The 15,590-nt window shown below is 40.3% G+C and overlaps 1 protein-coding gene across 1 annotated transcript in view; it reads left to right on the forward strand.

Moving 5' to 3' along the window:
• LOC131963094 (prolactin receptor-like) overlaps positions 1-15,590 on the forward strand; it is a 47,971-nt gene that overhangs the window by 14,180 nt on the left and 18,201 nt on the right. The window contains exon 2 of the mRNA XM_059328233.1: positions 7,273-7,389. Coding sequence (XP_059184216.1) covers positions 7,299-7,389 — 91 coding nt within the window. The 5' untranslated portion in view covers positions 7,273-7,298. The remainder of the gene's footprint in view (positions 1-7,272; positions 7,390-15,590) is intronic.

Below are 15,590 nucleotides of genomic sequence, written 5' to 3' on the forward strand. Positions count from 1 at the left end.
GTCTCCTCTTTACAGACATGCCTACTTTATGGACACTACGGCAAGGCATATTATTTTCCTTTAAATTAAACACCAAATTCCTAAAAGAAAATTAAAGTAGATATTTAAAGAGTATGTTGTCACGTCAACAATTGCTCTAATTTACAGTTGAATAAAGGTTTTATGACTCATCTTCAAGTATAAAGTGAATAATAACAGCTATGTTATCAGTTGGAGTTTTGTAACATGTGTGATGATAATGCCTTTTTATGACTGTGTTGTGTAATTAGTCGCTGACAGGTGAAGGACCTTGAAATGCAATAAAAGACGTGAACCTGCAGTGAACAAGCTGACACATACGGATTGCATAATTACAAACATGCTGCTGAAGTTTTGCTGTTTTTTTTTACTCTTTCCACAGAGATCTCTGTGTGTCATTGTGTCCTGAAAAACCCCTACAAAGCCCTGTTTTTAATCCTGTGAGATCAAGGCGAGGGGATTACTCTGGCTGATTGTTGTGTCACACTCTCTGAACTCCCATAGGACATATTTACATCAGGCTGAGATTTCACTGTGTCAGCTCACACTCACACAGCTGGATCTAAATAAAGGATAAAAAATGAGTAAATAAATAAATAGACAAATAAATGTAGAAATATATGTATTCAAAAAATAGATGGAAATGTATTTTGTTTAATTTTTACTTTTTCCACATGTATTTATTTATTTATACATGCGTACCCAGAGATAAATGAATAAATGTAGAATATTTATTTATTTATTTATTTATTTATTTATATCTGTAAGACTTTTGTCACCCAACAATGTCAAAATGCTTGTTTTTTATAGTAAAACTTAAAAAAATGAATGTAAAAGAAATCATTAAAAAAAGTCTGGCAGCAACAGTTACCAACAATGTCATATTAAAGTAAAAAAAATATATATATTTGTTAAATACATATATTTACTGCTTATTATCTGTATTTTAGAGAAAATATCTTTTAAAGAATTAAGTCACTTTTAAAGATGATGGTTAATTTTTTTTTTTGCTTTGTGTTATATCAAAAAAAGGCTTGTTGATTTTTGTAAATGAAGAATAATATTGATGTGTTCCCGGTGAAACCAGACTGACTTTAAAATAGGTAATAATAACTGATGAAACCAGCTTCCGGTGTGTGTATGTGGAGTTTCCAAGACAGTCTGACCTCATCATGTTGCACATGCTCAGTAGAGTCTGACCGAGTGCTGCACAGGACTATAAGATGATTAGAGTAATGAGCTTTCAGCAGAATCTTTAAAGGCCAGAGATCTCTGTGTCATGATGCACTGCTGTTAGTTACACATACAACACATCAACACACAACTAATATCAACAAATGTCAATCAAAATGTCTTTTGAGCAGAATAACACAGCGAAAGAAAATAAAAAAAGCAGATTTTTTTCTAATAAATTATTTTTGAGGGGGGAGTCTGCTTCACATATTTCACATATTGAATTTTTTCTAAACTTTTTTTATTAATTTAAACAAAACACAACATAAATCACCAATGGACAAACACAATAAAAAAAAGGAAAGGAAAGAAAAGAAAAGAAAAAGAACAACAATAACAAAATCACAAAACCAACCTAAATAAATAAAACAACAATCATAAATAAGAACTTTAACACATTAAATAACATTAAAACTAAGGGTGCACCGATTGCAATTTTCTCGCCGATCACCGATCACCGATTTTTAAAAAGCCTGACCTGCCGATACCGATTTTTTATAACTCTGAACTAACTGAACCTTCAATGTTTGAATCTTATTTTATTGAAAAACAACAACACATCAGTATTTTTCTTTATCAAATAAAGGAAATCACAATGCCTGAGGTAGTTAATAAAAATACTGAACTTAAAATAAATAGCAACAATTTACAGGACAAACTAACAAAAGAACTGCAACCATAAATAAAGTGTCCTGAGTTTTTGGTTTCGTTATAGTGCAACATACATACAACTAGGGATGGACATCGATTTTCGAATATTTGAACAGTCATTAAATGAAAAAATCGAATAGTTCATCATATCTGGAAGGAAAAAAAGTTGTATTACTGGTGCCTTCCACACGGGGGCAGCGTAGCATTTGATGATACAGTGTGGCGGCTAGATGCCAAACTGTAGAAGAAGAAACAGAGTGTCCGGTGCTTGTTGTAAACAAACGGAGATCGCTAAGTGAACACCTCCTGCAGCAGCAGCACACACACACTGTACTGTTACAGAGCTAACTGTAGCTAACTGCCGCTAACTGCCGCTAACAGCGGCTCTTCTTAATGAGCCGGCCTCTGGCTCGTTAGCGGCTTGTTAAGAAGAGTAAGAAGGAGTCGCTGGGTTTGTCTCCAGTCGCTATCTTGAAAAATAGTTGCTAAATTTAGCAACAAAGTTGGGAGCACTGCTTCTCCGGTGGGGGGTTATTATCGAGGTAGATAAGATCGGTTTGACGTAAAAGAATCGGCCGATCGCCGATCCCGCAAAATTAAGGAAATCGGCACCAATCGATCGGTGCACCCCTAATTAAAACTCAACTCGACACAAACAAAGATCAAACATAATTACCACATAAAACATACAGTATTTCAGTAAACTTAATAACCTAAGAGAAAATAATAAAGGGTTAAGTTAAATGCCAACCTTCCACTTCAATAAACCTTTCCCACCTTTCCAAATACCGTCCAACATCACCATTCCTATTAGCAATATAACCTTCCAAAACAAAATAACGTTTAATAAGCATCCTAAATTGATTGAAGTTCAAAGAATCTGCATTGACAGCTTTAAAAATAAATCTTTTCCCCAACAAGATAATTAAATTAATAATATAACTGCTTGTCTCTGTAACATCACCTAGTATAACAGAAAAGAAATCACATTCAAAACTCAACTTCATTGCAGTACACCTTCTCTGAACCTCCCTCCAAAAGACAGAGACAACATGACAATACCAAAAAAGATGTAGCCTATTATTGATTCAGGGTCCATTGTATTGTTGTATTTTTTCTAAACTCTTTATTTTTGTACACGTTTTCAAAAACACGTTGAATATTTAAGATAATTTTTAAAGTTTAACTGGAAAGTTCAAACACTGATGAAAATGCCTGTTTATTGTTCATTTTGGCAGCCACAGACTTCCGTACACATTAATCATTTTTTCATTTCCAGCAATTTTTTTTACTGCTGCTGGGAATCCACCAGTAAATAAGTGTTTCTATTCTCTGTTTCAAAGAAATGGATGGTGTGACTTTTATGAATGCACGGACTTTCTCATTGCGATTAGCTTTGGACGATGTGATGGTGGACAGGAGGGGGACTTGTGTCTCATGACGCTGCAGGCAGATCACACTGATGCCCTTTAAATTATATCCATGTCAAGTTGTTCTGCTGCTGGTCTCTCCTCAGACCTGAGCCCTGTACAACGAAACTGGATTTGAGGGTTAGCGAGGTCACTTCAGCTCTAACCCTGGGTTTTTGGTATCACTAAAGTGCTTCTCTTTTAATCTGGCTAGATTACCATGGCATCTCATGCTGAGAAGCTAACCTTGTCGGGACCAGGTTATGTTATAGAGATCAGCATCTTTAAAAGAACCTCCTACTGACCAATCAAGGCCATCACCCTTTGGAACAATCTATGGAGCAATCTGGAACCAGAATTTCCTTTGAGATTACTACTGTTCTATCGTATCTTATTTTATCTTATCTTATGCTTTTTGGAAGATTCTGTGGACCTTGGTGCACAGATAGTGCGAGGGTCTCTGAGGAGAGCAAGAGTTTTTAAAGTCTGTCAAAACCTGTTAGAATCCCTGAAGAATATTTATATGAGAAAAACAGATTCTCAGCAGGGGGAGTTAAATATGAATGTAAACATGTTGAGTTGTAACGTTACATTAATATCACCAAACTGAGCTGTGCAGGTACATTAGAGTGACTGTATGTTACATAGTTACAGTTACAGTAGAGTTACTGTATGTAACATAGTGACAGTTACAGTAGAGTTACTGTATGTTACATAGTTACAGTTACAGTAGAGTTACTGTATGTAACATAGTGACAGTTACAGTAGAGTAACTGTATATTACATAGTTACAGTTACAGTAGTTACTGTATGTAACATAGTTACAGTCACAGGAGAGTTACTGTGTGTTACATAGTTACTGGTACAGTGGAGTTACTGTATATAACAAAGCTGCAGTTACAGTAGTTACTGTGTGTAACATAGTGACAGTTACAGTAGAGTGACTGTATGTAACATAGTTACAGATACAGTAGAGTTACCATATGTAACATAATGACAGTTACAGTATAGTTACTGTATGTAACATAGTTACAGATACAGTAGAGTTACTGTGTGTAACATAGTGACAGTTACAGTAGAGTTACTGTATGTTATATAGTTACATTTACAGTAGTTACTGTATGTAACAAAGTGACAGTTACAGTCGAGTTACTGTATGCTATATAGTTACAGTAGTTACTGTATGTATCATAGTTACATTTACAGTAGAGTTACTGAGGTAACATAGCTGCAGTTACAGTAGAGTTACTGTGTGTTATATAGTTAGGGCCTCGGGGCAATCGCACCGAGCACTGGTCCCATACAGCAATAGCTGTAGGGACCAGTGCTTCATCCCGCTACCAGTCCTACAACTTGAAGAGTTGCAGGACAAATTGTATATCAAAACATGCGGTTTGATAGGGATCGGTGTGCTATTACTTTTCTTGACAGAATACAATTTTTTTGTGCCCAAAATTTTGCATTGAAATGAATGGGACGGCCGACAAAAATGAGCGAAAAAGAACAATAATTGGAGATATTTAAACATCTACTTCTCAGGCATAATTTTACCTAGAGACTCCATTTAAACTTTAAACAGTAGACACAAGTCTTGTGTATCGGTGTATTAATCCACGTTTCGATAGGTCATATAGTTTTTTATCAATCCCTGTTCAATGACCATGATCATTTTTGGAGAAATTCTGAGATTATAATGGGTGTGTATTGCACGGAATGTTCTTATCACAGTGTGTGACATCATCGCCAGAGTGTAGAGGGAGAGAAACAATTGTCAAAAAATAAGTTTGAAAACTGCGCTCCAGGCCGCAAATTCCACTCTACAGAAATAATTTATACATACAAACGTAGGAAAATTTGTCTTCTCCCTCACAATCCTCTGGTAAAGCTGTCAGAGTTATAGTTTGGGCGTAGGATGCACAGATGTGCCACCAACACGCACCAACAGCCTCATTGGCTCCCATATTAAAAACGCAGGAAGATTTCTGAGCTGTCTGAAATTTAACAGTTTTTTTAGATCGCTCTAACAAAGCTATTTTTTCATTTTTCTTAAAAAAAAAACAACATATGTAGACGTTCAGGAAGAACTCAGGACGCTCAAAGTGAAGTCGGATCAATGATAGGTATTATGGTTTTGCCAAAAATGCTTTCTGTTCGAGGCCAGAAATTCGCACGCACGCACACGCACACGCACACACACACACACACACACACACACACACACACACACATTTTGAGGTTGAAGGGCATAGGTTGCTGTATCAATAAATACTTGAAAAGGAATGCTTGTTGTAAGTGTGCTCCTTGTATATAATATAGTATCATAACATTACTAGTATTAATTGTTTGAAATCTCGGAATAATCTCATCATAGTGTACACACACCGGCAATAGCCCCCGTGGCCCTTTCAGAATTTCCCCAGAGGAAATTTTCTAGTTACAGTAGTTACTGTGTGTAACATAGTTACAGTTACATTGTAGTTACTGTATGTTATATAGTTACAGTAGTTACTGTGTGTAACATAGTTACAGTTACATTGGAGTTACTGTATGTTATATAGTTACAGTAGTTACTGTGTGTAACATAGTTACAGTTACATTGGAGTTACTGTATGTTATATAGTTACAGTAGTTACTGTGTGTAACATAGTTACAGTTACAGTGGAGTAACTGTTTGTAAAATAGCTGCAGGTGCAGTAGAGTTATTGTGTGTAACATAGTTACAGTTACAGTAGAGTTACTGTATGTTATATAGTTACAGTTACAGTAGTTGCGGTATGTAACATAGTGACAGTTACAGTAGAGTTACTGTATGTAACACAGTTACAGGTACAGTAGAGTTACTATGTGTAACATAATTACAGATACAGTAGTTACTGTATGTTTTTTAGTTGTTCTGCCATATAATTGACAAGAAAATACTATAGATAGATAGATAGATAGATAGATAGATAGATAGATAGATAGATAGATAGATAGATAGATAAGTGCATAGCGACTGTATGTAATGAGCCAGACTATTATTTGTTATTGTACAGTGTGATGGCATGTGGCAGGAAATATTTGAGACTTTAAAAATGTTGCATAAATTAAAGATTTTACCATTAAATATTACAGTATATTTATGTTAGAGATATGGTGTTTAGTACATTTAACAGTAAGAAAAACTATTTTCACAAAAAATAAATGCAAAAATGATGGCTTGTAGACATTTTTTACAGTGCAGAGCCTGAAGAGGAAAGCTGGGGTTAACCCTTTATCGGGCGAAGAACTATATTTGGTAACTTCAGTGGATATCAAAATGGGGTCCCCATGTCTCTCTGTGAGGTCGTAGAACCAAAGGGATTTCTTCCAGCTAATCAGCAAACATCAGGCTACGTTACTAGATTAAAGTGGCAAATCTGCGCGAAAAAAGTCACAGATTTACGAGAAAGAAGTTAAAAAAACAAACTTTTTTTCTCACAGATTCACCACTTAAAATCTCATAAATCTGCGCATTTTTTTCCTCTTAGATTTGCCACTTTGATCTCGTCAACTTTTTTACCGTTAATTTGAGTTTTTTTCTCACGACTTTGTAACTTTTTTTCCCGTTATTTGAGATTTTTTTCTCATAAATTTGTAACTTTTTGACCATTAATTTGAGTTTTTTTGTCATAAATTTGTAACTTTTTTCTCAAAATATTACCCCCCTCCCAGGGGTACATATGTTTTTTACGCATTCACGCAGTATGTAATATCCTCCAATATTCTCTAGGGTTGAAATTTGGAATTTGCAAGTATTTCAATGAGTGTCCTATTAAAGGTTAACTGAGAAAGTTGATATCCACCTTCATGATACCATTCATCTGTGACTGCAGTTGTTAGGCTTATTGAAGCGAGATAACGAGAAGATATCCTGGGTATGTTTAACTCGCTCCATAGTACAGGGCTCTGGTCTCACCTGTGTTTGTGTTTGTGGCTGCAGGGAAACGGGAGGCTGCAGGCTGCAGGATGCTGTGGCTGCTGCTCTGTCTGCTTCCAGCAGCGGTCTGCAGCCGACTGGCCATGCAGGACGTCGCCTATGCAGAGACACACGGCCATGGTGAGTAAATCATCAGTCTGAATGGAGAACAAAGAGCTTGTGAGGACCTTTAATAATAAACTATGAAGGACGTACACTGCACTCTAAAAATTCCTATAGATTTTACAGTGAAAAACTGCTAAACCATGACAGTACCGTACAGTACATGACCCAACATTTTTCTTGAGGGACCCACATTCTTACCATTGTAAACTTTGGCGACCCCCTCACTGTGTTATGGGACAGTGGTACAGTCTTAAATTTGTTAGCCACCTGCGGTCCACATAGTATCTCAGCCATTTTAATGCAAGCTGGTTTAATCAGTGTACAAAAAATAAATGGAAGTTCTATATTTTTACATTTATTTTCTTATTTAGGTATTTATTTGTTAATTTATTTCTACATTTTCATTCTTTTTTTTCAATTTATTTTTACATTTCCATACGTATTTAATTACTTATATTGATATTTATGTGAGAATTATTTCATTTTATCTGTGTCACATAAAATGTGCCCAAAAATAAAGCACTAAACAGATCTTGTTAAAAACATTCAATTCTGCTCCTCAGTGACTTTGTGAAGCCAGTCACTGAAAATCTGTTTACACAGAGCTGAGAGGAGAGGACAGGAGAGGCTGGAAACATGGAAATAGTTCAATATGTAGCATATGTGGAGAAAACCTTTTTCTCCTCAACATTTGGAACACTTGGGAAAGTGTTGTATATATAAATTCCATTTCATTTAAATTTAAACAATGGAAATATCAGAGAAATTAAATTTGTTTTTTAAGATTATTAACTATTATTCTGCACAAAAGACATTTGTCTTCTTGGTGATCATAATATTCACAAGAGCATTGGAATGAAATTAATTTGTCATACATAATTCACTCTGTAATTGACAAATTACTCCATGTTCTTGGAATTCAGCTTCTCCGCAGTGAAATTATGTGCTACATAATATTGGTCTTGCCTTATGTTACCATAGAAACGGACCGTTCAGTAGTAATTTCCCTGTGGCACAAGAAGGTGCAATGCACTTCCTGTCTGTATTTTTTCCTTCTGTCATCACATTTCTATATAATATTAAATAAATGTTTGAATACTGAATTCTGACCAGATGCCCAATTAACAGGATATGAAACATTTCCAGATTTGAGCTGATATCAGCCTCACGCTTCTTCTTTAATAATCACATAGACATATACATTATGATCATTTTCGAAATCAAACGTGAGCAGCTGATGTTGTGCATCAAAGACAAGGACAGGAACTCTTGTTCTGTTTTTGAAGTTCTTTTAATTCAGCCCACATCGTGCTGGAAGCTTGGTGTTAAAGATTTGTAGGCGGGTATTCTGTGCCAAAACATTAACATTCATCGCAAATGCATAAATTGCAGTAAATGTGAAGCTGCAGCCAACGGTCAGTTATCTAAGCTTAGCATAAAATCAGGCTCCGTCCAAATAATTTTGTGCCTCGTTGTGGTTGTTTTGAGTCTCTTTTTGATGGTTTTAAATCTTTTTGTAATTGTTTTGAGTGTCTGTGGTTGTTTGAGAGTCTTTTTGCAGTTGTTTGAGAGTCTTTTTGTGGTTGTTTTGTGTCTTGTCGTATGTGTTTAGATTCTTTTTGCAGTAGTTTTGTGCCTCTTTGTGGTTGTTTAAGTCTCTTTGCTGTTGTTTTGTGTCTCTTTGTGGTTGTTTTGAGTATCTTTTTGGTGGTTTTGAGCCTTTTTGTAATTGTTTTGAGTGTCTGTGGTTGTTTGAGAGTCTTTTTGCAGTTGTTTGAGAGTCTTTTTGTGGTTGTTTTTTGTCTCTTTGTGGTGGTTTTGAGTCTATTTGTAATTGTTTTGAGTCTTTTTGTGGTTGTTTTGTGTCTTGTCATATGTGTTTAGATTCTTTTTGCAGTAGTTTTGTGCCTCTTTGTGGTTGTTTAAGTCTCTTTGCTGTTGTTTTGTGTCTCGTTTTTTGAGTATCTTTTTGGTGGTTTTGAGCCTTTTTGTAATTGTTTTGAGTGTCTGTGGTTGTTTGTGAGTCTTTTTGCAGTTGTTTGTGAGTCTTTTTGCAGTTTTTTGAGTCTTTTTGTGGTTGTTTTGAGTCTCTCTGTGGTGGTTTTGAGTCTATTTGTATTTGTTTTGTTTATTTGTAATTGTTTTGAATCTCTTTATGGTTGTCTTGAGTCTCTTTGTTGTTGTTTTGAGTCTTTTTGCTGTAGTTTTGAGTCTTTTTGTGGTTGTTTTGAGTCTCTTTGTGGTTGTCTTGTGTTAGGGCTAGCGGGGAGAGGCTCGAGCGCACAACACAGGAGGCAGAGTTTAGTGGAGTTCAGGGTTTTATTTGCAGGGTGATGTGGAGGGGAAAGGCTGGGTGAGCTGGAGGTGAGCTGGAGGTGAGCTGGAGGTGAGCCGGAGGTGAAGAGCAGGTGAGGTGACTGGGCTGGTTGACGGACAGGCAAGCCAGATCAATGCTGGAGAGGGGAGATCTGTGGGAAGAGAGGTTGAACATGAGTTGGAGCAAGGCAAGGGGGCAAAAAGGTCTCCGCTGGTTGCCAGGGCCACCAACCGCACAGACCGGTCCACAATGGTGAGGATGACTGAGTCACCCTGGGACAGGGGGAGACCAGTCACAAAGTCGACCGCGATGTGGGACCATGGACGACTGGGCACGGGAAGGGGCCGCAGCAGACCAGACGGCGGCTGGTGGGACGCCTTGCTGCGGGCACAAGTGGGGCAGGCTGAGACGTACCCCCGGACATCCTCTGCCATAGTAGGCCACTAGAACTGTCGGCGCAGGAAGGACAGGGTACGTCGGGCCCCCGGGTGGCAGGCAAAGCGGCTGGCATGACCCCACTGGATTACCGTGGCTCTGACGGCCTCCGGGACGAAGAGACGGCCAGGTGGACCAGTCCCAGGGTCGGGCTGGGTGTGCTGAGCCCTTATGACCGCTGCCTCGATGTCCATGGTAACCACTCCGATGACCCGGGAGGAAGGAAGGATGGTATCTGGAGTGGTAGGCTCCTCCCTTGCCGCATGACACCGAGACAGAGAGTCAGCCTTATTGTTCAGGGAACCCGGGCGGAACGTGATGGTGAAGTCGAACCGCCTGAGGAACAGGGCCCAGCGTGCCTGGCGGGAGGTCAACCTCCTGGCCGACCTGATGTACGTCAGATTCTTGTGGTCTGATAACACGATGATGGGGTGCTCTGCACCCTCCAGCCAGTGCCGCCACTCCTGGAATGCCTCCACAACAGCCAGTAGCTCCCGGTTACCAATGTCGTAGTTGGTCTCAGCGGGGGAGTAGCGATGGGAAAAGAAGGCACAGGGGCGCACCTTCTGGTCAGCAGACCGCTGAGAGAGGACACCGCCCACGCCCGTGTCTGAGGTGTCCACCTCCACTATGAAGGGCTTCGCGGGGTCCGGGTTGACCAGGATCGGTGCAGAGGTGAAGCGCCTCTTCAGGTCGGCGAAGGCAGTACTGGCCCCTGGTGTCCAGGCAAAAGGTCGCAGAGAGGAGGTGAGGACAGTGAGGGGGGCAGCCACCCGACTGTAGTCCCGGATGAACCGGCGATAGAAGTTGGCGAAGCCGAGGAAGGACTGCAGCTGCTTGCAGGAGGTAGGCTGTTCCCAGTCGACGACTGCCCGGATCTTCTTAGGGTCAGGCCGGGTCCGTCCCCCCTCCACAATGAGTCCCAGAAATTCCACGGAGGGAGCGTGGAAGATGCATTTCTCAGCCTTAATAAAAAGTCGGTTCTCCAAGAGACGCTGGATGACGAGGCGGACATGCTGGACGTGTTCTTCAGAGTTTCTGGAGAATACCAGGATGTCATCCAGATACAGAACCACAAAGATGTCCAACATATCCCTCAGCACGTCGTTCATCAGGGCCTGGAAAACCGAGGGGGCGTTGGTTAGACCGAAGGGCATCATTAAGTATTCATAGTGGCCACGGGAGGTCTTGAAAGCCGTCTTCCACTCGTCCCCCTCACGGATCCGGACCAGATGGTATGCGTTCCGTAGGTCCAACTTGGTGAACACCGTGGCACCGAGGAGGGGCTCGAAGTTGGAGCTCATAAGGGGGAGAGGGTAGGTGTTGTGGACGGTGATGGAGTTGAGCTCACGGTAGTCAATGCACGGCCTGAGGGACCCATCCTTCACAAAAAAAAATCCCGCTGCCACCGGGGAGTGAGAAGGTCGGATAAGCCCCTCGGCCAGGCTCTCGGAGATGTACTCATCCATGGCGGCCTTCTCTGGAGGGGCAAGGTTGTACAGGCGGCTGACCGGGTGTTTGCTGCCAGGGCGGAGCTCAATGGCACAGTCATAGGGCCAGTGCGGGGGCAGGGTGCGTGCACACTCCTTACTGAAGGCCTCCCCCAAGTCGTGGTAGGCCTCTGGCACGGAGGAGAGGTCTGGGGGAGCTGGAGGGGGCTGTGGTGGTGATGACGGGGTATGGGCAGCACGGAGACACCGCGCATAGCAGGCCGTACTCCAGCTGAGGATGCGCCCCTCACCTTAGCTGATATGGGGAATGTGGAGCTCAAGCCAGGGTCGGCCCAGAATGAGGGGAGCTTGGGGAGAATTAAGGACATAGAAGCGGATCATCTCCACATGGTTACCGGAGATGGTCATGGAGAGGTGTCTTCTTTTAGGGCTAGTGGGGAGAGGCTCGAGCGCACAACACAGGAGGCAGAGTTTAGTGGAGTTCAGGGTTTTATTTGAAGGGTGGTGTGGAGGGGAAAGGCTGGGTGAGCTGGAGGGGAGCTGGAGGTGAGCTGGAGGGGAGCCGGAGGTGAAGAGCAGGTGAGGTGACTGGGCTGGTTGACGGGCAGGCAAGCCGGATCACTGCTGGAGAGGGGAGATCTGTGGGAAGAGAGGTTGAACATGAGTTGGAGCAAGGCAAGGGGGCAAAAAGGTCAAAAAGGCAAAAAGGGCAACAGCAACAAACACTTGGCAGGGGGCCTGCGTCTCTACTAGGTACTTGACAGGTAACAATCAGGGAAGATCTGGCGATGACTGGCAGGAAAGCTGGAGTCTTGTAGGCAGAGGGGTTGATTGGAGAGTGGCAGCAGGTGTGCAGTGATCCGGCTGTAAGCTCATTCACCTCGTCAACTCAACCTGTTGCAGCTGTGTCTGTGGAGTGCACGCTGGGAGCGAGCTGAGGTGCTGGGAGTGGATGAGGCCGGAACAGAGGGGTGTGAAGGGGCAGAGGAAGCGGGTGTGGGTGGAGCCGTAACAGTCTTGAGTCTCTGTAGTTGTTTTGAGTCTTTTTGCAGTTGTTTTTGTCTCTTTGTGGTTGTCTTGAGTCTCTTTGTGGTTGTTTGAGTCTCTTTGCGGTTGTTTTGTGTCTCTTTGTGGTTGTTTGAGTCTCTTTGCGGTTGTTTTGTGTTTCTTTGTGGTTCGGTGGGCCTGTTGCCTAGGTTTTATAGTGTTGTTTTATTTCCAAAGGATGTTGTTAGTGAAGTACAGTACTCTGGTCATCTGATATCATTGAATATCATATAATTATCTTATATATATATATATATATATATATATATATATATATATATATATATATATATATATATATATATATATATGTATAGGAATTGTCTCCCTTCTGTTACATTATGTCTATTTGGAAAGGTTGATGCCATTTAACTCTGAATGATTTTCCTGATGAAAACTCAATCTGCAGTTCCGGATGGTGCTCAGGAGCTGCAGTGAATCAGATCGCTGCAGGTTTGTCGGCGCCCAGTGTGCGTCGTTCCTTTTTGTATTTCTGAGAAGTGAAGGGTTTTTTATTAGAAAGTCCCTGCAGAGCGGCTCACTGAGCTTCTTACAGTCATGCACAAGGGTTCTTTTGTTTCCCTGCTGCCTTTAGGTCCCTCCAGCATTCTAACACAGATTACTGTTCGCCGCCCGCTGCCGCCATCTGAAGCAAGCACATGACGTCTTGCTGCTTCAATGTACTCACAAGGATTTTGTCTTTTACATGTTGTCTTTGGCCAACAGACTCACAAGCTCAACTCCCTTCAGTTTTGGACCTTTCATCTGATTCTCACAGTCTTCATCACTCTCAGCCCTTCTTTTCTTTTGTTAACATTTATGTAACAATGGTCTAGTAACACCAATGTATACCGAAAGGTCAATTGACGAAAATGTTTCAATTCAATAACGGTAAAGTCTGGTCCTGCAGTAAACACATCAAAATCCAAAGAATCCATACTGGTTTTAAAGAAAGCCATTGTGAACAGAAAATTTAAGTTGCTTCCAAACTTATGGCCTGTATATATATATATATATATATATAAAAATTGAAAATTTAAGTTGCTTCCAAACTTATGGCCTGTATATATATATACATATATATATATATATATATATATATATATATATATATATATATATATATATATATATATATCTACTCAGTATTTGCATCCTCAGTTCTTCCTGAACGTCTACATATGTTTTGTGAAGAAAAATGAAGAAACAGGTTTTTTAGAGCGATCATAAGAAACTGGTTCCTCTGCTTTCCTCCAGAAATGTTCCTGCCTTTTTTAACATGCATATGTTTCTATGTATAAATTATTTTTGTAGAGTGGCATCTGCAGCCTCGAGCTCAGTTTCCAAATTTATTTATTTTTTATTTTTCTCTCCCTCTCCACTCTAGCGATGATGTCATCACTCTAGCCTCTCCATAGGGTAACATTGGGGGGACTTTTTGGCGTGTTTTTGCAGAATAATTTGAAAATCATTTGCCGAAACCCTTAGAAAAGTCACAGCACACTTGTCATGGCCGAGCTGGTCGATGTGACACCTTTTTAGTGTATGTGCGACCAAAACTCTGGGAGGAGTAGTCGACCGAAAAACAACACGGAACAAACGGAAGAATAACAGTAATAAAAACAAAAAGAATAAGCCCGCTGAATAACAATTGCTTTTGCAAGCAAGCACACAAAATAAAAAGAAGAAATAAGCCCGGTGAATAACTATTAGTGTGCTTTTGCAAGCAAGCACACAAAATTAGGAATAAGACTGGTGAATAGTATATAGTGTGCTTTTTCAAACACACTCAATAAGAATAAGCCCGGTGAATAGTATATAGTGTGCTCTTTCAAGCACACTCAATAACTGTATTAATAATAATAAATGAGCCGTAGGGTTTCAGCCAGAGATCAGTCTCACTTCCACTCGATGAGCATGTCGGTCTGCTGCAGGCAGGACTCTGCTCACTTCCTGCTGCTCTCAGACGCCGATCAATTCTCCACTGCTGGTCTAAATCACTGTCATGGGACCCACAGTGTGTGTGTGTGTGTGTGTGTGTGTTTGTGTTTGTGAGGCACAAACAGATGAAATTAACAGATGGATTTTATGGAAGTGAGTGAGAGGAAAGATGACAGTTGGACAATTGATCTTTTTCTCTCCCCTCTGTGTGATTTTCCCTCCAGCAGAAGTGAAGTGAAGCTGCAGTGGACAACAGTTGTTTGTGTTTTCTGCAGTTTTTTTTCAGATATTTTATATAACACATAAGTCTCCTCTTTGGAGACAGGCTCACTTTATGCTAGTAATCCATAGTTCCAACATGAAACTTTGGCTGTGGGTTATCTTGAGGATTCATGATTTCTCGAAAGAGACAGAGTTGTTTTACCACTTAGAGCACCACAAGCAAAATGCCATTTAGTTCTGCAGTTAGCGGGTGAGCAAATGAAATATTACCTTGATTAACCCTCTGGAGTCACCAAAAGCACTAAAGCATGACTTCTTCATGACATCCGGACTAGAAAACAAAGCAGCGTGGAGCCCTACTGTAAATTTACCTCTAAAGTTCTGGCTGTAAACTCCATGAGGCCAGTTTCAGTTTGATGATGATATACCAAGTAAAATATTCAAAATCACATTTTAAGTTGGACTAAAGGACTAACAAAGACACAAAATTACCAAAAAAAGACACAAAAAAGACACAGAAAGACACAAAATGACCAAAAAGGACACAAAATGACTAAAAAATACACAAAATGACCAAAAAAAGACACAGAAAGATACAAAATGACCAAAAGAGACACAAAATGACTAAAAAATACACAAAATGACCAAAATTGTTACGCTAAGCAAGACACATAAAGTCCCATTAGAATAAAAACCAGAGTTGATGACAGGATCACACACAATCACAAGATCACATTTACGATGGTTTTTCTTTGTTTCTTTTTGGTTCAAAATGTTGATCCAGTAAGTCAGAATAAAAAATC

Source organism: Centropristis striata, chromosome 24 (genome assembly GCF_030273125.1).
Source record: "Centropristis striata isolate RG_2023a ecotype Rhode Island chromosome 24, C.striata_1.0, whole genome shotgun sequence".
In the NCBI taxonomy this organism is placed as follows: Eukaryota; Metazoa; Chordata; class Actinopteri; order Perciformes; family Serranidae; genus Centropristis; species Centropristis striata.